Below are 26,987 nucleotides of genomic sequence, written 5' to 3'. Positions count from 1 at the left end.
TAGCTGGAGGCCAGGTCCCTATCCCATGATGCTCTCTGTCCTACCTCAGATCTAGTTTGTCGCTGCAACAGATCAGAGGTCATTGGAGAGCTCGGGCCAGTATAGTGGAAATTTTTGTACTTATTGTAGCAGTTTAGCTAAGTTTTTTTCAGTTTTTCTATTTAGACTGCTTTTGTTGGGCTGGTTAGCCTTTGTTTAGCTCAGATTTTTGTTGTGCTGATGAGATTTTTGTCCCTTTTAAGAGCGGCTGCTCTTAGGCCTTTGGCCATGCTTAAGTTAATTAATGTTTTTCCTATCCCTTTGGTGTGTTTAAATAGTGCTTATAAAGTTAAGGTTCATAGTTAGCTTTTGCTAGTGTTTTGCTATAATTAGCATTTTTGATAGATATATTATACAGTTGGAATTTATAGTTAACTTTGCAGTGTTTCTACTGTTGTTATAGTGTTTACTGTGTGTGTGTGCTATAGTTGTTAGACTTATTCAATATTTGTTGATTGGTGCATACTATTATTTTTCTTGTGAGTATGGCTGACCAAAGAGAAAAGCAGAAATCAGGCTTTAAAAAGTGCCCAAAATGCAAGCAGAAAATGTCTATCACGGACTCCCATGTCAGTTGTGTTTATTGCTTGGGGCCCATTCACCTCCAGGAGAATTGCTCTGTCTGCCACTCTTTCAGTAGCTGGGTTCTGCTAGAAAGGAGAAGAAAGCTGGTGGATAGAGGCTTGCTGAAGCCTGATTTTCAAGAGTCCTTGGAGAAGACCGACCAGACTTCCAAGTTGTCGAAGGTGTCGAAGTCCTCCAGAGCTTCTTCAGAGCCCAAGTCATCGGCTCCAAGCCATGTTGTGAAGGTGCGGTCGCCAGCACCGCAGTCTTCGGAGCCGTGCACCGAGCCCATGTTTCGTAGCTGGTCCCTGGTTTTGGAGCCGGTCTCCGAGACATTAAGGTCTCCCATCCTTCAATTGGTGGCTTCTTTGGTTCCTTCGACTTGTTCCTCGAGAACCCTCTCTGAGATGGATGTGGACCAGGTGGTGCAGAGGCTTCTTGAGAACCTGGCACTGGCCAAATTATTATCTGCTTTGACCCAACCGGTTTCGGAGCCTAAGACCATTGCACCTACTGTGACTACTCCTCCTCTGAGCCGAGCCGGGCCTTCAGAGCCAGAAGAAGAGGATCTGATGATTGTTGAGCCTTCGGAGCCGAGGCCTGTTCCAGTGCTATCGGCTCTGTCAATCCTGACTTCTTCAGTGCCATTGGAAGAGTCTGGGAGCCGATACTTTCTGGTCGGCTCCGGGTGGGAGAGTCGAACCGATGTGTCAATTCCAACCCTTCCTCTCGGAGCGTCAGCATGGATGAGCTCGGCTCCTTCCACTGACTCAGAGCCCATGGTCTCAGCACAGGGGACGTTGCCATCTTCTTCGGAACCAGCGGCTTCCTCGGGTTGGAGCAGTGGAGCATTCAATGCTATGAGGAGGGTTATATCGTCCAAGACACACGCATCATCCGACCCTCCTCCTCCTCCCCTAAAGTGCCGCTTTCTGCCTTTATATCGCAGATCCCCGTGAAGCGTCGAGACCCAGAGCTTCAGGTAACCCCATTGTCTGACTCTTGCTCTACTGAGACCTCACCAGAAGCCCCCACTTATGAGGTTCCCAGGAAGAAACTTTGTAAGAGGAGGCATTTAGACTCCCCACAGGAGTCTTTGACATCAGACACTGACTTAGAGGAGTCAAAAGGGTCCCCACAGTCCTCCTCAGAGGATATCTCTTTTGCTGATATCCTGGAGGTCCTTAAGCAGAGGGGTGACTGGCAGTCCATTAGCCCTACTGAGGATGAGTCGGTGCTCCTGAAGGCCTCTGGGTCTCAACCTTCCACCTCCAGGGTGACTCCGTCCTTCAATGAACTAATGGAATTGGTTGTTCAAAGGGCATGGGAGTCTCTTGATACTATGGAACCTGTCCCTCGGAGGCCCAACAAGTTTATCATCTCCCCCTAAGATAAGATGTTCCTCACTAAGGGAGTTCCAGTTGATGCCATGGTGGTGGCAGCGGCCACCAAGAAAGAGATGTCCGAAACCTCTTCTACTGTCCATCCTCGTAATAGAGATTCCAGGACTATGGACAGGTACGAGAAAGACATCTTTAGTTCTGCAACCTTTGTGATGTGATCACTTAACTACTTGACTCATTTTACCCATCTTCAAAGAGATCTCCTAAAGGAGCTCGGAGATACTCTGCAAGGTAGTACAGATGGAGGTGTCTCTGAGAAGGTGACAGCCCAGCTTATTACCAATAATTCCATAGTTAACTCGTCCATGCGGCTCATTTCCTATGCAGCTGATGGTTCAAGTCAAGCAACGGGTTCAGCAATAGCTCTTCAGAAACATTCCTGGATGGGCTTATGCTCCTTTGTGGAAACCTTCAAGTCTTCCTTTGTAAACACCCCATTCGATGGCTCGTCCCTTTTCAGGCCCAAAATCAAGGAGACTCTCACTAGGTGTGAGCAAGATGGAAAGACTCTATCTACCGTAACAGTCCATTTTTCCACCCCTACCAGACCATACCCCAAAGGGCAGAAAGGTGGAAAAATGTGGTTCTGGAAGTCCCAAGGAGCTTTCCAGAACACATGTAGTGAACCCCCCCCTTCCAGGGGCAGAGGAGGGGGTAATAATGGAAGACGCCACCCAGGCAGCAGAGGGGGTCCGCAAAACCAGGGTGATAGGGATCAGTTCTTTGGTAAGCCCTACCAGCACTCCCGAAAGGAGGCCCGACTGTCCTACTCTGGAGGCAGTCGGGGTGGCTTGGCTTTTTATCTGGATGCCTGGCTAGGAATTACAAGAGATTCTTGGGTACAAAGCATTGTTACCAGAGGTTACATCATCCCATTCTTAGAAACTCCACCTGTTCAGAAGAAAATCCTAGACATTCCACCCAGTCTCAGGGATCAAGCAACCATAGAATTTCAGAGGCTGCAGGAAAAAAAGTGTAATCCAGCCAGTCCCAGCAGACCAGATACGATCTGGAACTTACACCCGATTCTTTTTAGTTCCAAAGAAGACTGGAGGCCCATCTTGGATCTTAGCAGACTCAACACATTCGTAAAGAAGGAGAAGTTCTGTATGATCATGCTTCAGTCGATCCTCCCATTCCTCGGAATGGGCAATTTGATGTGCTTTATGGATCTCAAGGATGCGTACTACCATATCAAAATAGCCAGACCATCCAGAGATCATTTGCATTTCCGGCTGGGAGCCAGTCACTACCAATTCAAGCACTGCCGTTTGGATTCACAACATCCCCCAGAGTGTTTACCAAATGCATGGCAGTGGTTACGGTTCACCTGAGGCATCCAGGATTCTGAGTGTTTCTGTATCTGGACGACTGGCTCCTTACTGCTGCCTCCAGGCATCAACTAATTCTGTCCAGGGATCACACTCTCAATCTCTGCTCTGAGTTAGGCATAACTATAAATTTCAACAAGTCTGCGTTGTCGCCATCACAGCGTATCTCCTTTATTGGAGCAGAATTAGACACCACCACCACCGCAGTAAGATTGCCTCTGGACAAAATAGCCACTCTTCGAAACCAGGTATCTGACATTTTGCAGAGAAAAAAAAGTACCGGCCTCTCAAGTATTGAAACTACTAGGTACCATGGCAGCTATGCTCATAGCAGTTCCTCTGGGATGTATGCACATGAGGATTCTTCAATGGTTACTCTTCACCCAGTGGTCTTACCAACAACTTCCAATGTCATTCTTAATCATGATTACAGACTCTTGCAAGAAGGATCTTTGCTGGTGGTTGACCAGCCACCAGGTTACAGTAGGTTAACAATTTGTTTATCCCCCACACATTAGCCACAGTGACCACGGACGCTTCTCTGATAGGGTGGGGGGGCTTTTTCAGGGAAGAACAGCCCAAGACACCTGGTCGGAGACAGAGTCACAGTTGCACATCAATGTTCTGGAGCTGAGAGCGGTGCTTTTGGCATTGCAGCACTTCCACGATTCTCTTCCTCTAGGAACGATTGTGATACAGACAGACAGCATGTCTGGTACATCAACAAGCAAAGGAGAACTAAGTCTTACCCACTGTCGAGAGGCCTTGAGAATTTGGCTGTGGGCGGTATCCACTGGGTGCTTTCTGATAGCAATGCATATCCTGGGGAAATCCAACGTGATCGCAGACAAACTGAGCAGAGCCATTCTGTTACTGCATGAGTGGTCTCTCAAAGACGAGGTTGCAGAGATGATTTTCCACAGATGGGGCCAGTCTTGTTGCAGCCTGTTTGCATCCCCTATGAATGCCAAATGCAGAAGCTACTTTGCCCTGAATCCCCCTCCGGGGGACAGCCCAAGGGACTCGCTCGTACACGATTGGCCCCCGGGACTCATATATGCCTTTCCACCAACTACCCTGATTCTGAAATTCTTACAGAAAGCCAAAAGCCTGGGAAGGACTGTAATCTTAATAGCCCCTTTTTGGCCTTGGCAGGATTTGGCTTCCCTTCCTTCGACTCTATCAACTGGAGGAACCTTGGATTCTGGACCCAGTTCCAGACCTGCTGACACATTCGTCAGGGGCCCTCCATCCCTCCCTTCATTCCCTCAGACTGGCAGCTTGGCTGCTCCAATTCCCAACCTAGCCAGGTCACATGACTTTTCTATAGAGGTTCAGCATATTCTTGTATCTTCACATAAAGCTTCCACTAGAAAGTTGTATGCCAGTAAATGGAAGCGATTTGCTTTTTGGGCCTCCCAGAATAGCATTGATCCTTACGTTGCCCCGATTGCTAGTATTCTGGAATTCCTATCTAAGCTTTTTCATGAAGGTGCTGCAGTTGCCACTATAAGAGTTAAATTGGCTGCAATTTCGAATTTTCACCTCGGAGCTGAAGGGTTTAATTTGATGTCTCACAGATTATGTAGGGCCTTCTTATAGGGTACCATTCATCTTAGGCCGCCTGTTAGACAACCTTTTACTCTGTCGAATCTAAATTTTGTGCTGTCTCAGATTATTCTTCCTCCCATTGAGCCTGCATCATCCTGCTATTTAAAGTTCCTTTCTTGGAAAACTATTTTCTTGGTGGCCATTACCTCAGCATGTAGAGTGTCTGAGCTTCAAGCCCTATCTATCAAACCCACATGTTTGGTGTTTCACCCTGACAGAGTATCACTGAGAACTAATCCTTCATTCCTTCCAAAGGTGTGTTCTGAGACTAATCTGAATCAAACTATTGAACTTCCAACCTTTTTCAGTAACCATTCTAATAAGTTGGAGTACATGTTGCATAAACTTGATGTTCACAGACAATTGAGGTTCTATTTGGACAAGACAAAGGAATTTAGAAAATCTGAACAACTCTTTGTCTCTCATGCTGACACTAAGAAAGGGCTACCAGTGTCTAAAGTTACCCTTTCCAAATGGTTAACTGACTGCATTAAATTTACATACTCCTCAGTGAACCACCATTAGAGTATGGTGTGAAAGCGCATTCCATTAGGGCTGTTTCCACTTCTTCTGCTTATGCAGCTTGATTGCCTTTGGATACTATATATGCAGCTGCCACTTGGTCTAAGCCACATATCTTTATCACTCATTACAAAATGGACAGGGCCTCCAGGGACAGGGCTTCCTTTGGTTCCACTGTCCTCAGGAATATACTCCCGTGAGCCACCCAGGATTAGGGTGCTTGGGATGCTACCCATGTGTAAGAATGAATGGCGAGATTGAACAACTTCACATAAAGAAGTTATGTCCTTACCATAATGTTCCATGTGAGTTGTTCATCTCACCTTCATTCTTACATTCCCTCCCGCCTTCCCCCTCCACGTTCTCGAAGAATGAGTAAGACTTGTGGTCTGGTGGGTCTTGTTCTGTGACTTCTTACTTCAGTTGGAGTATACGTTATGTGTTATATCTGCTACATGCTGGGATCAGCAAACTAGATCTGAGGTAGGACAGAGAGCATCATGGGAAAGGGACCTGGCCTCGAGCTACTCCAAACCCGTGTGTAAGAATGAAGGCAAGATGAACAACTCACATGGAATGTTATGGTAAGGACATAACTTCTTTTTTTCGACTAGACCATGAAGCAAATTACCGGTCCCTCAGTCGGAACTTCTTCCAGCCACAAAAAGAAAAAGTTAACCAAACATTCTTTGCCATCACAGCAGGCTAGTAATTAGACTTCTGTCACTGCAAGGGAATACCTCAAGATACTGAGTCTCATGGCATCCATGATTGCAAAGATACTTCTTGCAAAGCGCCGTATGAGAAAGATGCAATGGTATCTGAAGTCTGTTTGGTGCCAGCACTAACATCCCTTATCTTTTCAAATTCCACTTCTGGGAATTGTGAAAAGAGAACTCGGTAGAAACATCAGATATTCCTGAATCCCAGTCTCCTCTTCTCCCCTCCTGTTCCAAAGCAGTCAGTCACAATAGATACTTCAGACTTTCATTGGGGTGCAGTGTCTAGGGGGAAAGTTTCTGGGACAAAAAAAATTACTAAAGGGTATAAACATAAAAGAGATGCTAGCTCTTGTAAAGATACTCAACTCTCTGAATCTTTTGTAGTTCTGAGGACCATTTCAAATAGTTACAGACAATACCTCAATACAAGCAAGGGGGAACCAGATCTTACCCCTTATGTAGACTAGCCATGTCAACCTGGCATATAGCTTTACTGCATAACCTCACTCTACAGGAATCCTACATTCCATCAAAGAAAATTGTTTGGCAAACAAGCTGAGCAGAACAAAGGCCGACCCTCACAAATCCTATTTTATCAACTTTCTCAAATTCATGGATTCATGGGTATTCCAGACCTGTTGAGTCTTATGACCATTTATGTCTTGCCAGTACCTACCCTCCCTCAGGCTGCACACTTCCTTTCTCCAGGAGGGCCATGCCAGTCATTTTTGGAGTAAATCTATGGATGTCCATCCAGTCATCTAGGTTATGTTTAAAGAAATATAGTGAGCCACAGTGCTTAACATGCAGGGGCATTTATTCCAGAGGTTGGGGAGGTGTTGTGTTATAAACCTCCACCATGTTTCATTTATCTGTTGGGGATGATTTAGGTCCTTGGTCGTAATATTAATGGAGCCATTGGACCTTCATTGATACAGGAGGTCCAGGATAATCTGGTCTCTAATAGTACTGTAAGTTAAACAGAGCCCCCCCCCCCAAAAAAAAAGTTTATAAGACACTGAATAAAGGAACAGAGCTTCAAGGCTGTATTGATTGCTTAGGGATTTTAGACGTGATTTTTTTTTTAATTAGGAATCTTTGAGGTAATTTTAATCATAGGATCATAGGAGGTTACTAGGCTAATGGTCCTGGGGCCCTTACAAGTCTAACCAAGAGTTTATCCCCAAAAAAAGAAACTTCTATCAGCACCTGTCACCCCTGTCAATGAGGGACACAGGTGGAACCCCTGGGACAAATTTGTGTTTTCCCATCCACTCATCAAGGTTGTGTTTAAAGAGGCTCAGCAAGGTACTCTGTTTGACGTGTATGTAAAGCCTATTCCAGAGACGGGGAAGCCTATGAGAGACAAACCTGTCTCTCCAGCAAGTTTTATTAATGTCACATATTATATATAGGCCTTTCGAGTGGGTAACGCGTGTGGAGTTAGACTTATGGATATGGAGCATCTCTAGTAGGGCAGGGTCCGAGATTGTCTTGTAGGCGAGACACAGATCACCTCTGAGCAATCTGTACGATACTGAGTAAAGTGATAGTGATTTGAGCCTGTCTGCATAGAACAGGTGTTGGAAGCCATGGATTCTGTTTGTGAGGTATTTCTATGGCCTTTCCAGTTGGTGCAGGTGCTTGGAGAGGTAGATATCAAATGGGGCATTGTACTAAATTATTGGTTAATTAATGGTTTGAAATGTTTAGTTAGATACATCCCAAAGGGGGCATTGTACTTGATAACTGGTCTGATCAATGTTGAGTATAAGGGGGAGAGTCTGTCTTTAGATCTTGATAATATTCCTTTGGCGATGTGTGCTAAATAAAAGTTCCTGAGATCTGTTGTCACATGATGGTCAAAAGAAGGAATTATCAATCCAAGTTCCTAGGTCCCTTACTACATTTTCATATTTTAGTGATGTGTTGTCTATATAGTATGTTTAAGCCTATTTACAGTACACCATGAGTTTACTAGAGAGAATTTATTCTGGAGGATTTGGACATCAGAGGGTAACTTAGGAACATCTTCCAGTATGTGGTTGTCAGCAAATTTTGTAATCCAGAAATTGGCTGTCCGGTAGGCATATCTCCTCACTATCCCTGATTTTGACTCAAAATGTTGCTTTGTCCCTCTTAATCCTTCTTAAAATTGGTGATTTTGGAAGAAGTAGTGGTGGATAACCCTTAATAAATATTGACAATAGCTAGAATTTTAGACTTTACTTCAGGAAAGAGCATGCTATTTTGACTTTCTTATTTTGACAACTTCTGGAGTTAATTGTACTATTTTAAAACGTGTCCCTGATTGTCCCTAATTATTTCTGGATTTGTCACTTATTCTGGAGGTAAGAGGTTGAGAGATATGTTGCCTGGAGATCTGAGAAGTAAATTCCTAGAAATGAAAGATCCCAACACTGAGGTCTTAAGGACAACACTTGTAACTTTTATACTTTCTAAGTGAACAGTATCAGTATTTTAAGTTTCCCAGATTTATGGATTTTGTCCCTGAATATTTTCTGCCTTTGTCCCTGATGCTTTGGATGAGATGTGTAGGGTAATAGTATTCTTTGTTGCCCTTTATGTTATGTTATGTTATGTTATGTTAACTCTATAGATTAGTGAACCCAGAATAAACATATTTTTATCTTTTACTGTTACACTCCATTCTGTCCATTAATTGTGCCAGAGTGAAGAATTTTCTTATTTGATTCCATGTACTATAATTCTCTCAGCTTTTATTGTGAAGGTTTCCCTTATCTTCCTTCTTCTGAACTGTGGATTCATCCTTTGAGGACACTTGGTATGTTACACTGGAAAATTAATTGTGAACAAATACAGCTAAGGGATAGATTTGTGTTCCAGTACACTAATACCTCTGTAGCCGACTACAGCCCAGGGACCTTCCTTTTCTGGCATTCTTAAAAAGAGAGTGGGAGAAAACTTAGTGGACCTTGGAAAGGTGATTTTTTTTGCTTAATGAGCATAAGGAAATGTCGCCTACTGATGCACTAGACATCAGAGTATCACCATACCCACCAATTGAATGTATAGAAAGCCATTACTATGTTTAGCATTAAAAGCCTTATTCATCCATTGTGCACATGGGGTCAGGGTGTCACTTCAACAGTGGCAATCATCTAGAGCCAAAGTTTACATGCCGGTGGCTAGCCCTGCCATGGTAGTTTTTCCACACAAGTCACTCACACACACACACACACACACACACACACACACACACACACACACACACACGCACGCACGCACACACACACACACACACACACACACACACACACACACACACACACACACACACACACACACACACACACACAGCTATGGCTAATTGGGTGTCCAAGCCACCTACTGCATGTGTTTGGAATGTGGGAGGAAAGCAGAGCATTCAAAGAAAACCCACGCAAACACAGGGAGTACATGTAAACTCTGCTCAGAAGACACCACAGCCAAGAATCAAACCAGCAAACCTCTTACTATGAGGCAACAGTGTCATCCTCTGTGCCACTGTGCTGCCCATCATTTATTTAAACATGATATTAGAAGTAGAGTATTGAAAATGCAAGAGGATGTAGTTATTATCAAAAGAACTGGTAGATAATTCTGATTATGACATAAACATTTGTTTTGCAGGTATCTGATATCAAACTTCAGACACATAGTGCAGAAGAAAGGGAGGAGTGGATTAAAGCTTTGAATGAAGGAATAAACAAAGCCAAAAATTCTGTATTTGATGAGGTAATTTTGAATATGTCATTTGTTTTGCATTTTTTTTATACTTTGTCTAACTTGTCCCTTGATTACTACTGTCACTCATAGTTCAGTTTTGTTACAGAATAAAATCTATTGTGTTCGTATAAACTTTAGTAAATTGTCTGTACTTATTGTACATAACTTATTTACACAATTTTTTTTGCATAATTGATGACATCAAGCTCACAGGGGACTGTCAAAAATCCACTGGCTTTGTAAATGCCTTCAAGGAAAAAGGGTTGGGCATTGGACTCCAAGATTATCACACTTCTGGGTTGAGCGGTTTTGTGTTGTGTCCTATCACCAGTTTCTCTCTGTGTTATATTCATTGCTGTCATTATGGAAATTCCCCTGCCCAGCCTTCAAATTCAACTACTGTGTTGCCATGCAGTGCAAGATCCAACCCCACCAAAAGAAGAGTTAGGCATTGGCCCTTACACTACTTCCCACCCAGGTGGTTCAACAGCACCTGTATTGATAATATAATATGGATTGTTGGTGTCTTATACATAGGAACTCTTTTTGTGTAGCATCAGACAAATAGACTTCTTAACAGGTACTCAGTTTTCTTTTTAATCTTGTTATCAAGACTAGGGTATGTGTGCACTACATTCACAAGTGAGGTGAACATTTACTTTTTATTTCCTTTACATGTTCCTCTTCCTTTCAACATGTGGCATTAGTTGTGCATTTATCAGCTATAGAATTACAACATTCATGTATCAAGATGCAAGATTTTTGGACCATATGCTGGTGTTCATGAGGGACAGTTGTGGAACCTGATTTCATTACAGCACTATATTTCATTCCTGGAGAAACACCTCAGTAAAGGAAGCAGCTTTATAAGCAGCCCCTCCCAAGATAGCTATATATCTCTACTCCAGAACCCAATATACCCACATGGGTTCTTCCAAAGTAAACTAATGTCACTATATTCATTATTCAAAGATAGTATTACTTGGTTACTGGGCTGGCAGGCTACATCTGCATTCAATTTGCAGCTGTATGCATCATGATATGATGGTTAATAGACCAATAAATACATAGATGCATATATACTTTTAATTATGATACAGGAGTTCCTTTCTTCAGTATCTGTTTTATTCTATTCAAGCCTAGAAGCAGTTGCTGTCTAGCAGTGAAAATTAAAAGGAGATAATTTTATCTGTTTTTGTTGAGATGGTTATTTTGCAATTAGAATTAAAAGACACAATACACAGCAAAAAGAAAAAAATCCTATAACAGTATGAAGTTGGCACTATCTGTCCAGTCTTATAATAAATGCCCTATATAGTCTGAGTTTATCCAATATTCAAAATCCTTAGATGATAAATGGTACAATTAATGCACGTCTTAAAGACTGACGGATGAGTTACCCACGAACAACATTTCCCTTACTGTTTAGTTGCCAAGTCTGAAGTCATCAGTGGTGATGCTGATAATGTCATAAAGACAATAAAATAAATAAGGCAGAAGTGGCTGTAGCTGTTAAGTTTATAAAAATTATGATAAACTTCCATACTGATTAGACATCATCAGACTATGTGGCCTGTCACGCTCCTCATTATATACACAACAAGGAGTCTCTATTGACACATTATTACAGTTTTATCTGTTTTTTGGTCTAACAGTGGCTAGATAATAATTGAGCAATCTAAACTTGTTTCACCATATCATTCTCTTCGGTCATCCCATAATATTCCATTAGTTGTATATAAGTACACAGATTAAATCTGCCTTGATTTAATTTAATTTCACATCTTTAAAGAAGTCATGCTTCTTTACTTAGTAGTGTTTATACCGCAACAGAATTCTTGATACAGACAGATGAAATATTACTGAGGCATTCATGTTATTGGAGATTAATAAGGTTAATACTGGTCACTACTGCCCTGCTTTGTTCATATTTAGGTTCATAGGTTCATAGGTAGGTACTAGGCTATCTGCCCAAAGGCATTTATAAGTCTAGCCAGAATGTGTTGGCTTTCGCTGCCCCCTTAGATTAGCTCCCTGTGCCTCTGTCCAGCAGAGCCATTGAAGTGATCCCTGGGGTAAACTTTCTGTTTCCCATCCACTCGTCAAGGTTTCTCCTGAAGAGGGTTAGTGAGGAGCACTGCCTAATGTAGATTGGAATCTTGTTCCAGAGCATGGGAAGTCTCTGGGACAGGAATCTATCCCTCCAGCACGTCCTGTTTATTGTTGTGGTGAGGTTTAGATCCCTGGAGCATGTGACTCGAGGGGATATGGTTTTCTTTAGGTGGAGCATGTCCATCAGTTCTAGGTTGGACATGGCCTTGTATGTCAGGCAGAGATCACCTCTGAGTAGGCGGTATGCAACTGAGTACAGCTGGAGTTTCTTCAGTCGAGCTGCATAGGGCATCTGCCTGAGGCCAGAGATCCTCTTGGTGAGGTACTTCTGAGGTCTTTCCACTTGTTGCAGGTATCTTGTAAGGTACATCCCAAATGGGGCATTGTACTCTATGATGGGTCTGATAAGTGATGCATAGAGGGGCCCAATGACCTCTTTCGATCTGGATGCAAACCCTTTTGTGATGAGGTGGGCCACATAGAAGGATTTTCTAACCACTTTGGCAATGTGATTATCAAAGGAGAGGTTACTATCTACTTGGGTCCCCAGATCCCTTATTATGTCTTCCGTATTTAGAGGGCTACCACCTATGTGGTAGTTTGTGTGTACTTTGTTTTTTCTAAAGGGGATGACTATGGACTTTTTGACATTTAGCTTGAGGCCATGGTTTTGACACCAGGTATCTGTCTCAGTGAGACCCTTTTGGAGGATGGCTGTGTCAGCCGGAGAGTCAATTATAGCCCCAGTTTGCAGTCGTCTGCGAACTTGGTCAGCCATAGTCCTCCTGGGATTGTCTGCACCTCTGAGAAGTATATGCTGAACAGGAGGGGTCCTAGGACTGAGCACTGGGGAACGCCACTTGTAACCAGTTTAGAGTCAGACCTATCTCCCGCAACTCTTACCATGTGGGTTCTGTCCGTGAGCCAGTTGGCAACCCATCACATGATGTAGGGGGTAATGTTCAGACTGGTGAGCTTGTCTACAATACCTGAGTGTGGAATGGTGTCGAAGGCCTTTGCAAGGTCTAGGTAGGCTGTGTGGACCACCTTTCCCTCGTCTGTTGCCTTGGCAAATGTCACAAAGACGTCCACCAAGTTTAGGAGGCATGATCTGCCCTTAATAAAGCTGAACTGGGTAGGGTCCAGTGTTTGGAGGTTTCCAGTGTCTCTGTTAATGAAATCCATGATGATATGCTCCATAGCTTTGCAGACCAAGCTAGTCAGGCTTATAGGGCGATAGTTCCTGGGGTCCATTGTGGTTCCACCTTTGTGGAGTGAAATAACCGTTGCTGTGCACCACTCTGTGGGCACGTAGCCTGTGGAGAGGCTGAGTTTAAACAGTGTGTTTAGGTGAGGGGTTAGTTCATCTTTGAGCACATGTAGGACGCAGCCTGGGACACCGTCCAGTCCCATTGATGCTGTGTTTTTGGCTTTGGAGAGGGCTGTTTTAATCTGAGTGTCTGTGATTTCAGGGGCACTACATTCTTCTGGTATAGTTATGGGCCCTTTTGGGGTGAGAGGGGGTGAAGTTTTCACTGAACCTGTCTGCCAGGATGTTGGCTATATTGGTCGGTTCAGTGTATTTTGTGCCATTCTGCACTAACTCCGAGCAGATCTGAGAATTGCCACTTAGATTCTTGACATAGCTAAAGAATGCCTTGTGGTTATCTTTGGAGTCCATGGCAATTTTTCTTTCAAAGCTAGCCTTGGATTATTTTATGAGGGAACATAGTTTGTTGCTGATACTGATCAGGGATGTCTTCCCTTCTTGGGATTTTACTCTTTTCTGTACAGGTTTCCTCCTTCTATTGTATAGCTTGTTTATGGCAGGGGTCCATCAGACTGCTTTCCTTTTCTTGGAGGAGTAAGTCTTGGTTTTGTTTGGGATAGCATGATCCATGCATTCTTGTAGATGCCTGTAGAGTGGATTAGTAAAGGATTTTGCAGCATGGACAGCATTATCCTTTAGCATGGGGGCTTTGAAACTTCCCACATCAGTCTTAAGTAACGTGAAGTTTGTTTTTGAAAAGTTTTTCACGGTGCTTTCTTTGACCGGGGGTGGTGGCGGTATGTGGATATCCAGAGTGATTAGTTTATGGTCAGATCTAACCAGCAAGGGTATGACCTCCGGTGTGGAACACCGGTCGCCCATGATGGTGATAACCAGGTCCAATATGTTGTCACCTCTGGTGGGGGTGTTGACCAGTTGATCCAGGGTGTTTGAGTTTATAAATTCTAGGAAATGTTGGGCAAGGGAGTTTGTACTTGAGTAGTTCTCCCAGTTAATGGTTGGGTAATTGAAATCACCCAGTATCAGGGTGTTTAGTAGGACCTTTATGTTTCCCAGTGTTTCCAGGAATGCGGAGTGGGGGTCCTGGGACATGGTGGGTGATCTGTAGCAAGCTATAATTTGAATAGCAGTTTTGCCCATTGATAGTTGCACATGGATGATCTCTGAAGCATCGTGCTGTGTTACTAATCTGGAGGTGTGGGTATCCTTGATGAATATGGATATTCCCCCGCCTTTTGTATTTCGGTCTGGGTTTTGAGGCCGAAATGTATGGTAAGAGTTGTAGCCTGGTAATGCCGGGGTGCTCTCTGGAGCTTTAAATCGGGTTTCTGTTACTGCACATATATCGATTTTCTCTATACTGAGGAGTGCCTCGAGTGCATGCATTTTGAGGTTTAGACTTCTGGCATTGAGGAACATTGCCCTCAGTTTTTTGTTACTTGTGCTATTTACGGCGGTGGGTTTGTCTTTTGAGCCTTGCCTAAAAAAGGCACTATTGGGGTGGCAAGAGCCTTGGCCAGTATTCGAAAGCGTAAGGGTGACAGGTGCAAGCCATCTGTAGCGAAGCAGCATGGCTTGTCGAGCATGTCATTCCAGGCTGACAGACACTGGATCCCCTTTGAATGACACCAGAAGCTTAGCCAGTTGTTGAAATTGATCATTTTTTCTCTATACCGTGGTATCATTCTTGGTGAAGGCAAGATGCTACTCAGGGTCAGGGTCATACTGGCATGGGCTACATGATCAGAGAGCTCCTCCATGTCTGTTTTCATGTAGTCCAGGGAGGTACGGCTCAGGTGATCCACACCAACATGGACAATAACAGAGTCATATTTGTACTTGTTCTGGAGTGACCTGAGTGCTTGTGTTATGTGGTGGATCCTGGCACCCAACAGGTAGCTAACAGTAACCTTCTCCTTGTTCAGCCTAGTGAGTGGGACATCAGTGTGCCTGACTATAGAGTCACCTATTACTAGTGTGTTGGGTATGTTATTTTGCCTTAAGGGCTGTGATTGTGTGGCACACTGGTTTTGTGAAGTATGTGTTTCATGGTTTGTGTTGGGGGGTGGAGGTTGCTTGGATGTCTGCTTTGGAGGTCTCTGTTGCTTCTGAAGATTTTTATTTAGAGCCTCTAAGTAGGTTTTCATGTATTTATGTGTGTTTTTTGCCGGTGCTGGATTCATAAGTCTATGTGAGACTGGTGGTGTGATGCAAGTAATTCCCTTCTCCTCTTAACTGCTTGGTCCAGTCTTGGGTTGAGAGAGCTTAGCCTCCAGTTTGGCTGTATAATTGCATCTCTTACATGTATTAGTGTTTGGTGGAAGAAGGAGAGGGTTGTCTGTGTACATGAGGAAATTGTAACATTGCCTCAAAATGCCCAGATTCACCAGCAGGACCAGAGAGTACACCTGAAACTGCCCTTTGGAGATGCCTGGAAAGATACAGTAAATAGTTTTACTGATTGGCTGGTAAGGTTGAATAGAGAGCCTTGTCCTTCTCTAAAGTATAGGGGGCGTCTAGTGCTAAGGTTTATTAGTGCTTATTATGAGTTTTGAGCAAGTGCCGGTATGAGAAGTAGATGGTTTAAGTGCTTAAGTTGAAAGTTTGTGTAGTTCCAAGGGAAAAATTGAAGAGTAGACTTTGTGGAGATGGGAATAATTATACCCTAGCTAACCGGTGCTGCCCAGCATGCAAAACCGCGCAAATGCCGGATGTTAAGTTATCAATCTCGCCTTCATTCTTGCTTGATGGGTTCGGAGCCGATCCTCGGCTCCGACTCGGCACTTTGCTAAGCTCGAGAGTCACTTTTACCAGCTCGAGGCAGCCCCATATCCCATGATGCAAGGCGGTAAGTATCCAGATCTCGTTTGCCGCTTCGCTGATGAGGTCCTCCTTTTGCCAGCTCCTGGTAAGTGTTTTATATAAAACTATCTTAGCCCCTTTTTCACTTTAATCTTTATATTTAACGTTTTTAGTTTATATTAAGCCCTTTTCTGACTACAATTTCCCTCACTCCTTAATTTTTTTAGTCAGGCCTTCTCCCCTCCCATCCCCCCCCCCCCCTTGTCAGGGGGTGTGTGTGTGTGTGTGTGTGTGTGAGAGGTTAGTTCTCAATATTTTTTTTTTTTTTTTTTTTTTGGGATAATTTGTTCTTTGGGACTGTGTTGTGTGTGTTTTCTGCAACTATGTCCAAAGAAAGGGTCTCAGGCTTTAAGAAGTGTGACTCGTGCTGTCAGAAGATGTCTCTGACAGACGGTCACACTTCTTGCTTATACTGCCTGGGACCTCTCCACCTGCAGGACTCCTGTGCGATTTGTCATTCCTTTAGCCAGAGAGTCCTGCAGGAGAGGAGAAATAAATTGATTTTAAGGGGTCTTCTTAAACCGGAGGGCTCTCCGGCTAAGTCGGCTCCGAGCAAGACTTCTAAGTCTTCCAAGGCCCAGGCTTCTGTGTCTAAGCCTGCGGCCTCGGTTCCGACTCTTTCTGAGTCGAGATCGGCTCCGGTTGGAGCCGATCCTGGTTTGCACAAACCTTCGGCACCGATGGCTATCGGTGCCGATACTGGTTCAGTCACATCAGTGTCGGCTCCGACTGGCTCCGACCACCATGTGGCTCAGGCTTCGGTGTCGGCGCCGACCGGCTCCGACACCCTTACATTTATGTCTGTATCGGCTCCGGCCGGAGCCGATGCATTGAGACCTTCTGTCGGTGCCGAAAAGTCCTCGGCTCCGACTGCATCTATGGTTTCGTCGGCTCCGATGGTTCCTTCAAGGAAGAGGTCCAGGTCCCCTTCCTTGGAACCGATACTCTCGGCTCTGGCCTCACCTCTCCTCTCGGAACGGAGCCATCGGAGCCGATCATCTAGGTCATCCAGGCTTTCTGACCATGATTTAGAGAGGGTGGTCAGTAGATTATTGAAATCACAGGCACTGGCCCAGATGCTACATAGTCCGTCTCAACAGACGACTATTAGTCCACACCCTCTTGTAGTTCCTCCTTCGACTCTACCTCAGAGTTTGGATCTGGAGTCTTCGGGAATAGTTTCTGCTATGGCTGAGGGGCGGATACCCCCCCCTTCTGCTCCCTCAGCATCTACTCTTATCTCCTCTTTGAGACCTTCCTTAGAGGGATTCGGTGGTCGGGCTTCCCTGGTCTCCTCCGAGGGGGTGAGTGGCATCGGACCCTTGTCCGACCCCGCTCTTCCCCTTGGAGCCTCGGCCTTGGTGAGCTCGGCTCCGACATCTGCCTCGGAGCCTTCCCTTTTGGTGGGCCCTGGAGTTCCGGTTTCTTCGGAACGGGTTCTCTCGGACCTCCCTGGGAGGGGGGCCTTCGAGGTGATGAAGAGTGTGCTGGCCACTGGACTCAGCCAGCAGTCTGTTCCCTTAGCTCCTCCCTCTACAGTGCCTGTTGATATCTCTGCCATCTCTCTTGCTCCCGGACCCAGAGATCCTCCGCCTCAGGTTTCCCCACTGGGAAGAACCCCCTCTTCCGAGGATTCTCCTGATCAGTCAGGGGATCCTCCGCGCAAGAGGATTTGTAAGAGGAAGCACATAGACTCCCCTGAGTTTATCACTTCAGATACCAACTTAGATGAGTCGGAGGGATCCCCAAGATCCCCCTCTGAGGATGTCTCCTTTTCAGATATCCTAGAACTCCTAAAACAGAGGGGAAACTGGCCCTCCAATAATCCCTCTGAGGATGAGTTGGTATACCTAGAGGCGTTTGGATCTCGGCCCTCCACCTCCTGGGTGTCTCCGCCTTTCGACCCCCTCATGGAGGTTATTGCTCGAAAGGCTTGGGCTGCTCCTGACTCTGTAGAGCCAGTTCCTAGGAGGCCATCAAAATTTATTACTGCCCCTTCGGATAAGCAATTCCTTACGAAAGGTGTCCCTGCTGATGCCATGGTGGTGGCGGCTGCCACTAAGAAGGAACTTGCAGATCCTTCCATACCTGTCCATCCTCCTAATAAGGACTCTAGGACCATGGATAGGTATGGTAAGCGGATGTTCTCTTCAGCGACGTTTGCTATGCGTTCGCTGAACTACTTATGTCACTTCACCAGACTCCAAAGGGACATCCTTAAGGAGCTAGGTGAAGTAGTACAGGATCCCACAGCTGCAGGGGCTCAAGAAAAAATTGCTTCGCAGCTAGGAATCCTTAATTCTATTGCTAACTCCTCCATGCGACTGATATCATATGCAGCAGATGGAGCGAGTAGGGCCGCAGGTACAGGTGTGGCTCTTAGACGCCAAGCCTGGATGCGGCTCTGTAATTTTGCAGATCCCTTTAAGGCATCCTTCACAAACTCTCCCTTTGATGGGTCAGCTTTGTTTGGCCCTCAAGTGAAGGATACATTGACCAGGTGTGAGCAGGACGGCAAGACTCTTTCTGCCATAGGGGTCCGTTTTTCCACTCCTTCTAGACCTTACCCTAAAGGACAGAAGGGTGGCAAGATGTGGTTCCACAAATCCCAAGGAGTCACGCTGGATACACGTGGTCAGTTTACCCCTAGAGGCAGAGGGGGTAACAATAACAGACGCCTCTCTAGAGGCAGAGGGGGTCCACAAAACCAGGGAAGCAGAGAGCCTCTCTCTGACAAGCCCTTTCAGCATCCCTGAGATGTTGCCCGACTGTCCATCCTTGGAGGCAGTCGGGGGAAGACTATCACTGTACCCAGAAGCCTGGCGTTCCCTCACTCAAGACAGATGGGTACAATCGATCATATCCGAGGGTTACAAATTTCCTTTCGAGGAAAGTCCTTTCTCTCACTCAAATTCCCTTCCAGATGTACCACTCGGTCTAAGGGAAATTGCAGAGTTAGAAGTATTAAAACTTCTACAAAAAAGAGCCATTCAGCCAGTTACAACAGACCATTCAGAGCCCGGAATCTACTCAAGATTCTTTTTGGTCCCCAAAAAGACGGGAGACTGGAGACCAATATTGGATCTCAGCAGACTCAACAAGTCTGTGAGAAAGACAAGATTTCGAATGGTCACACTTCAGTCAATTCTGCCCTTCCTAGAGAAGGACAACTGGATGTGCTCAATAGATCTTCAGGATGCGTACTATCACATTAAAAATTCACAGACGCTCCAGAAGGTTTCTCCGCTTTCGGCTGGGGTCCAGTCATTTCCAATTCAGAGCCCTGCCCTTTGGTCTCACTACAGCCCCCAGAGTGTTCACCAAATGTATGGCAGTGGTCACGGCTCACCTGAGACGTCAAGGATTCCAGGTGTTTCCGTATCTCGACGACTGGCTCCTTTCAGCCACCACCAGGCATCAACTTCTTCAAGCCAGGGATTACACAATAAATCTTTGCACTCAATTGGCAATTTCGATCAACTACAAAAAATCCTCCTTATTGCCCTGCCAGTCTATTACTTTCATAGGCGCAAACTTAAACACTGTTCGGATGTCAGCAACCCTCACAGACCAAAGAATCTCAGATATACAAAGTCACGTGAGGATCATCCTAGCCAGCAAGAAAGTACAAGCCAGAATGGTTCTAAAGGTGTTGGGCCTCATGGCTGCGGCCATTACCCTTCTTCCCCTGGCCCGCATCTATATGCGCCTGCTTCAGTGGATGTTGTTCACTCAGTGGTCTTACCAACAACTTCCAATGCGTCACCAAATACTGGTGACACAAATTTGCAGGAATCATCTTTCATGGTGGATTACTTCTCCCCAGATTCACCAAGGCAGACCCTTTGTAACCCCAGCCCCGGTAGCCACTGTCACTACGGACGCCTCCCTGATCGGGTGGGGGGGTCATTATCAGGGCAGGATGGTTCATGGGACGTGGCAACCGTTCGAATACCACCTGCACATAAATGTCCTAGAGATGAGAGCAGTGCTTTTAACGTTGCAAGCCCTCAACGACTTTCTTCCCTTGGGAACAATTGCAGTTCACACAGACAACATGTCTGTAGTATGGTATATCAACAAACAGGGCGGAACCAAGTCCTACCCCTTGTGTCGAGAAGCTCTCAGACTTTGGCAATGGGTGATCTCCTCTCATCGGTTTCTGGTAGCAACGCATATCCCTGGGAAAACCAACATTTTAGCGGACAGATTGAGCAGAGCTATTCTCATGCCTCACGAGTGGTCTCTCAAACAATCTATAGTGGAGGAGATTTTTCTAGAATGGGGCCGCCCATGTTGCGATCTTTTTGCTACTCCCCAAAACAGCAAATGCCCAGACTTCTTCTCTCTCTTCCCACTGCCAGGCCATCCCCCCAGAGACGCTCTAACCCAGGATTGGCCCCAGGGACTTCTTTATGCCTTTCCTCCTTTTCCGCTGATTCCACAAGTACTCCAGAAAGCCACTGTTTTGAGAGCCAAAATGATTCTCATTGCTCCCTATTGGCCTCGACAGATTTGGTTTCCGTTCCTCCATTGTCACCTTTTGGTGCAGCCGTGGCATCTGGACCCAGTGCCAGACCTTCTGATTCACCAATCGGGTCAGCTGCACCGGTCTGTCCCTTCTCTCAACCTCACAGCATGGTTGCTCCACTTCCTTCCTTAGCCAGGCTTCTTATGATCTCTAATCCTGTTAGAGACATCATAGTAGCTTACCTAAAATCCTCTACTAGGAGGATTTATACTAGCAAATGGAAACGCTTTTCTTGTTGGGCAAAAGCTAAAAATATTGATCCCTTTACTGCTCCAGTACAAGCAGTTTTGGATTTCTTAGCGGAAATCTTTCATGCGGGCTCCTCTTCTTCCACGGTCAAAGTTCAGTTGGCTGCTATCTCGAACTTTCATGTCGGGTTCACAGATCACAACATTATGTCCCACAGGCTTTGTAGAGCCTTCTTAAAAGGAATTTTTCTCCTGAAACCTCCAATCAGGAGTCCTCCTCCTCAATGGGACCTAAATTTAGTGCTGACATCCTTGATTCTTCCTCCCTTTGAGCCAGCCGTTTCATGTTCCCTGAAATTTCTTTCATGGAAAACTTTATTCCTGGTTGCTATTACATCGGCTAGGAGGGTATCTGAACTTCATGCTCTCTCTGTTCGCCCCCCCCTATTTAGTCTTCCACAAAGACAGAGTATCATTGAGAACTAATCCGACCTTTTTGCCTAAGGTCGCCTCAAAGAGTAATTTGAATCAGGCTATTGATCTTCCTGTATTTTTCCCAAACTACTCAAACAGATCGGAACAAAAGTTACATTATCTTGATGTTCACCGCCAACTCAGATATTATTTGGACAGAACAAAACAATTCAGGAAATCCGATCAGCTCTTTGTTTCTTATGCTGATAACAAAAAGGCCTTCCTGTCTCAAAAGTGACCTTATCTAGATGGCTTTCTTCTGTCATCTCTGAAATTTATCAGCTCAGGGGAAAACAGCTGTGCTCGAAACCTAAAGCGCATTCAACCAGAAGCTTAGCCACTTCCACAGCTTTTCAAGCTAGGCTTCCATTAGACACTATTTGTGCAGCAGCCACTTGGGCCACTCCTCATACCTTTGTTTCTCATTACAAATTGGATTTGGCCTCCAGGGACAGAGCCAGTTTTGGCTCTACAGTTCTCAAGAGTCTGTTCCATTGAGCCACCCAGGATAGAGGTGCTAGGGACGCAGTCCCATCAAGCAAGAATGAAGGCGAGATTGACAACTTAACATTGACACGTTATGTACCTACCATAACGTTCCATGTTAGTTGTCTTCTCTCGCCTTCTTTCTTGCGACCCTCCCTCCTTCCCCCTGGCCTGGACAGACCTTTTCTCTCTACATGGAAGAATGCTTCTTAAGACCATACAGTACTGGTCCTCCAAAAACCATCCTTCAGGCTTTTTCTCTCCTTCTTTCTTCCTTTTGGGAAGTTTTTTATGCTAGGTGTTATTGCCTATAGACAACAAACGAGATCTGGGTACTCACCGCCTTGCATCATGGGATATGGGGCTGCCTCGAGCTGGTAAAAGTGACTCTCGAGCTTAGCAAAGTGTAGAGTCCCATCAAGCAAGAAAGAAGGCGAGAGAAGACAACTAACATGGAACGTTATGGTAGGTACATAACTTCTCATTTTATAGCAAGGAAATGAAAGAGATAGAAATTAGCCCAAAATGGCCAATAAACTACTAATTTCTGGGCTGACACCACTCCTCCATGGACAGATAGGCTACTCAAGGCTCCCTCTCTCACAGTGAACAGAGAAACTTCCTTCTATTCAAGTAAGGTATGGGCAAACACAGAAACTTGTAACACAGCCCTGAATTCAGCTCTAACCTGAAAACTGGACTATACTAGCTTAGAAATGCAGGAAAACAAGTATTTTTTTTTTTAGTTTTTTTTTTTTGTTTGTTTGTTTTTTTCAGAAAATAAAGCAGAAAAAAACAACACTTTAAATGCACATAAATGGCTATCACACTTGAGTGTGTAGCCTACAACAGTTAAACAGGTCATTTAAACACAAAAACAACTTTGTTAAAGTGCAGGCAGTAAAATAAGTACAATATGTAGCTGAAACAAGCTTTTTAAACCACAGAAACTCTAGAAAATTGGCATTTTAGGCGGAATTAGCTAAAGGCAGCAAGAAAATGCAGAAAAATGATACTTAATCACTCCAAAGTCTCTCTTTTGTCTCTCTGCTGTTGTAGAACTCTGTAGGGCACCAGGCAGGAGCTTGCTGAGATGTATACTAGCACAAAATCCTTGCAAATGTGGGTTTTATAGCAGGGAAATGAAAGAGATAGAAATTAGCCCAAAATGGCCAATAAACTACTAATTTCTGGGCTGAAATCACTCCTCCAGGGACAGATAAGCTGCTCAAAGCTCCCTCTCTCACAGTGAACAGAGAAACTTCCTTCTATCCAAGTAAGGTATGGGCAAACACAGAAACTTGTAACACAGCCCTGAATTCAGCACTAACCTGAAAACTGAACTATACTAGCTTAGAAAGGCAGGAAAACAAGTATAAGGAGATACAATAAAAAAAAACACTTTAAATACACAGAAATGGCTATCACACTTGAGTGTGTAGCCTACAACAGTTAAACAGGTAATTTAAACACAACAACAAATTTGTTAAAGTGCAGGCAGTAAAATAAGTGCAATATGTAGCTGAAACAAGCTTTTTAAATCACAGAAACTCTAGAAAATCTCTAGAGTTTATATTTTGTCGGTGTTTTATGCTTTGTTGAACATTTTGTTTTTTGCATTTGTATAAGTAGGCTATCCATACCTCCACCACAACAAATCTGCATTATTAGATTGAAAACAGTGGCATCCTCAGGGGTGGTTTGTGGCACACCATTTTCATTGAGCTGAGCTCCATGTTTCAGTTGTCTAAGAGGAAACTGTAGACTTTATGAATCAGAAAAAAAGCCTTCAGATATAATAATGCACATGTGATGACCGTGCCCTGGCCCAGCAATCAAAGAGCCTCAGTCCTCACCACTAACACCAGGGAAGTCGTCTCCTAGAAGAGAAAAGGATAACTAATACGCACAGTAAAGTACAATTTCCCTTAAGTGCACACAGAGATCACAGTTAGTCTGGGGCTGGTTGCTCCCTTGCTCACCAGGTCCCCATTAAGACTCCCCACTGGCACAGCTATAGGGTCCAGGTCTCAGCCTAGCTGGGCAAGCTAAAACCTCCAGTACCCTCTCTGTCCAACCAGTGCTTCGTGTCCCTGCCCAAGTAGCTGACACAACACACACACTTTGAGATAATTATGTATACTACTTCACAGACACTCCTGGGAAAGGCTGACACAGATTCTGCAGCTGTGCCCCTGTACCCAGACTATATTGGTAGTAATTACTAAGAAAATAAAAAAATACCGAAGCTAACACAGCTGAAGGTAAAACAATAAACTTTAATGCACACAAAAGAGAGTAAGCGCTTTCACGGTGTGCTCTCACCGCTTCATCAGACTAGTAACAAATGCAGTTAAATACTATAAGTTAATTAGTCAATTAAAGCAGTGATAAAAGCATCAATTATCTAAGAGAAAAATGCCACAAGAAAGCAGGCAAATGAAACATATAAAAAAGATAAAAAAATATATGTAAAAATATGTATAAAAAACAATTGTATACTCAGTGTTTGAGAGGTCTAGCTTTTAAAAAAGGCTTAAGAGAGACAACTTCATTAAGACCTGGTATTTTATCAGCATTAAGAGACAGAATCCATTTTTCCTCTGCAGATTCTGTGCGATTCCTAAGATCTCCCCCCTCTTATGTGGTAGTAATATCTGCCACCACCCAACTAATAATATCAGCTACTAAAAGGCCCTTAAAAGGGTGTCCAATTATTACTGTGCAATATTATTATCCAATGGTAGTATGACTAACAGTCAAGGCTTACTTTAGAGTGGCCTATTACAATACCCTCTATAAATATGCAATGTACTCTACACAAATCAGCCACAGGTAGAAGGTTTTAAAATTATTTAGTAATAAATAATTAAAACACAAGACAAAACTACTACATCACAGATATATCTAAAAATTCAGAGATCACACAGAGATCACACAGAAACTTAAAATAATAGAGTAGACAGGTCTCATTTCAAGGAAAAATACCTAATTAATCTTTACTAGCTTTAACTATTCCTACAAGAAATCACAGTGCTAAAACTTACATGTGAGCACAAGGCAGGGTGCTGATAAGTTGGATATCAAGATCAAAATGCTTTATAGTCTCTTGAGAGAAATAGTATTGAAACATTACTAACAAACATGTTTGCTAGGTCCCTCCCCAAATTACATCATTTTTGACACTTAGGTTTTCCCAGGCAAACAAAGTGCATTATTTAGCAATGTAACACCTGCACAGAAACTTACAACAATAGAAGACATTTCACATGTATATTATAACAGAAGGTAGAGCAATAAAGCACCTTCCAAGAGATTCATACAGTCTTTTCAGTTTCAAAAGACACATTTGAAATGATTGGCTTGGTTTTCCTTACAGCAGTTGGCAATGTTGCAACAATCTTGAAATTCACATTTTACAGTGTTTTCTTTCATTTAAAAACACAAGCCTGTATTTTACATTTATTTATACAGTTGCTAGAATTATGTATCAAATTCTATTTGACTAGTCTGGCAGTCTTTGCCCATCTCTCCCCAACTGCCACATCTCTGCCCCCCCCCCCCGGGGGAACTCAAGCAACTTTTTCAAGTGCCCCTTGAGAAACATTGCTTGAGAGTGTCAGGGTGTACCTCACCCCATTCCCTGTCTTGAGAGCCCATCTGCATTGGTATTGCTACTCCCACTGCAGTGCTGCACTGACATATCATATGCTTGCAACCCCAGACTCCATCTTAGCTACTTGGCATTTTGTTGACTGACTCTGTTTAACCATGTTAGAGGGTTGCGATCTGTCATCACAGTGAATTTTCTTCCATACAGATAAGGCTGAAGTTTTTGTGGTGCCCACACTATGGCTAGACATTCCTTTTCTACAGCTGCATAGCATTCCTCCCTGGGTTGGAGCCTACTACTGAGATAAACCACTGGGTGCTCTTCTCTCCCTGAAGAAATCTGGCTAAGTACAGCCCCCACCCCATAGTTTGAAGCATCCACCTGCACAACAAATTATTTGCTATAGTCTGGACTGGCTAACACAGGGGGTCCTCCCAAAGCTTCCTTAAGCTTCTGAAATGCCTGCTCACATGCTGGGTCCACACTACCTTATCTGGCCTGTTCTTCCTTGTCAGGTCTGTAAGGGGAGCAGCTATGGTACTATAAATGGGAACAAACTCTCTGTAGTACCCTGCTGTCCCTAAGAATGCCCTCACCTGCATTTTGATAACAGGTGCAAGCCATGCCTGGATAGCTTCCACTTTGGCAGGTTCTGTCTTTATCTTACCACTCCCCACTCTATGTCCTAGGTAGGAGACCTGTGCCATACCCACCTGATATTTGCTCGGCTTAATTGTCAACCCTGCCCTCTGTAGTCTGCCCAGCACCTCCCTGACATGCTGAAGGTGCTCTTTCCAGGAATGGCTGTAGATAGCAATATCATCCTTGTAAACAAGGGCAAACCCTCCTGCTCCTGCTAAGATATGATCTACCAGCCTCTGGAAAGTTGCTGGGGCATTCTTCATCCCAAAGGGCATCTTTGTGAACTCATACAAGCCAAAAGGAGTCACAAAGGCTGACTTTTCTCTAGCACTGGGAGTCAAGGGCACCTGCCAGTGGTTGCAAGATACTTAGCCCCACCCAGCTGCTCTAGGGCTTCATCTGTCCTAGGCATGGGGTAAGCATCTGACTCTGTGTAACTATTTAATTTCCTGGAATCCACACAGAACCTGGTGCTTCCATCCTTCTTTAGCACCAGTACCACTGGTGATGCCCAGGGACTGTTGGACTCTTGAATCACCCCTAGTTCCAACATCTCCTGTACCTCCTCCCTCAGAGTCTGTTTGACTCTCTCAGGCACCCTATAAGAAGCCTGCCTAATAGGCCTTTGAGGTCCTGTATCCAACTGGTGCTGCACCAGGTGGGTGCACCCTGGTTTCCCAGTGAACACGTTCCCAAATTCCTGTAAAACTGCTTGGATTTCTCGAACCTGGGTAGGAGATAGCTTCTGGGATATTGCTACACCTTCCACCGAGGTGTCAGCCCGAACCTCACTGAGGAGTTCAGTCACCAGATCTCCCTCAGACTCCTCCTGCAATCCACTGCAAA

The 26,987-nt window shown here is 44.5% G+C and overlaps 1 protein-coding gene across 1 annotated transcript in view; it reads left to right on the top strand.

Annotated features, from left to right (window-relative positions):
• PLEKHO2 (pleckstrin homology domain containing O2) overlaps positions 1-26,987 on the top strand; it is a 1,330,687-nt gene that overhangs the window by 852,991 nt on the left and 450,709 nt on the right. The window contains exon 4 of the mRNA XM_044078679.1: positions 9,847-9,951. Within this exon, the coding sequence (XP_043934614.1) occupies positions 9,847-9,951 (105 nt within the window). The remainder of the gene's footprint in view (positions 1-9,846; positions 9,952-26,987) is intronic.

The sequence above is a fragment of the Protopterus annectens genome, chromosome 7.part1 (assembly GCF_019279795.1).
Source record: "Protopterus annectens isolate FY-2018-M chromosome 7.part1, PAN1.0, whole genome shotgun sequence".
NCBI classification, from domain to species: Eukaryota; Metazoa; Chordata; order Ceratodontiformes; family Protopteridae; genus Protopterus; species Protopterus annectens.
The sequence above is the reverse complement of the archived record's forward strand: the minus strand, read 5'-3'. Positions and strand labels throughout refer to the sequence as shown.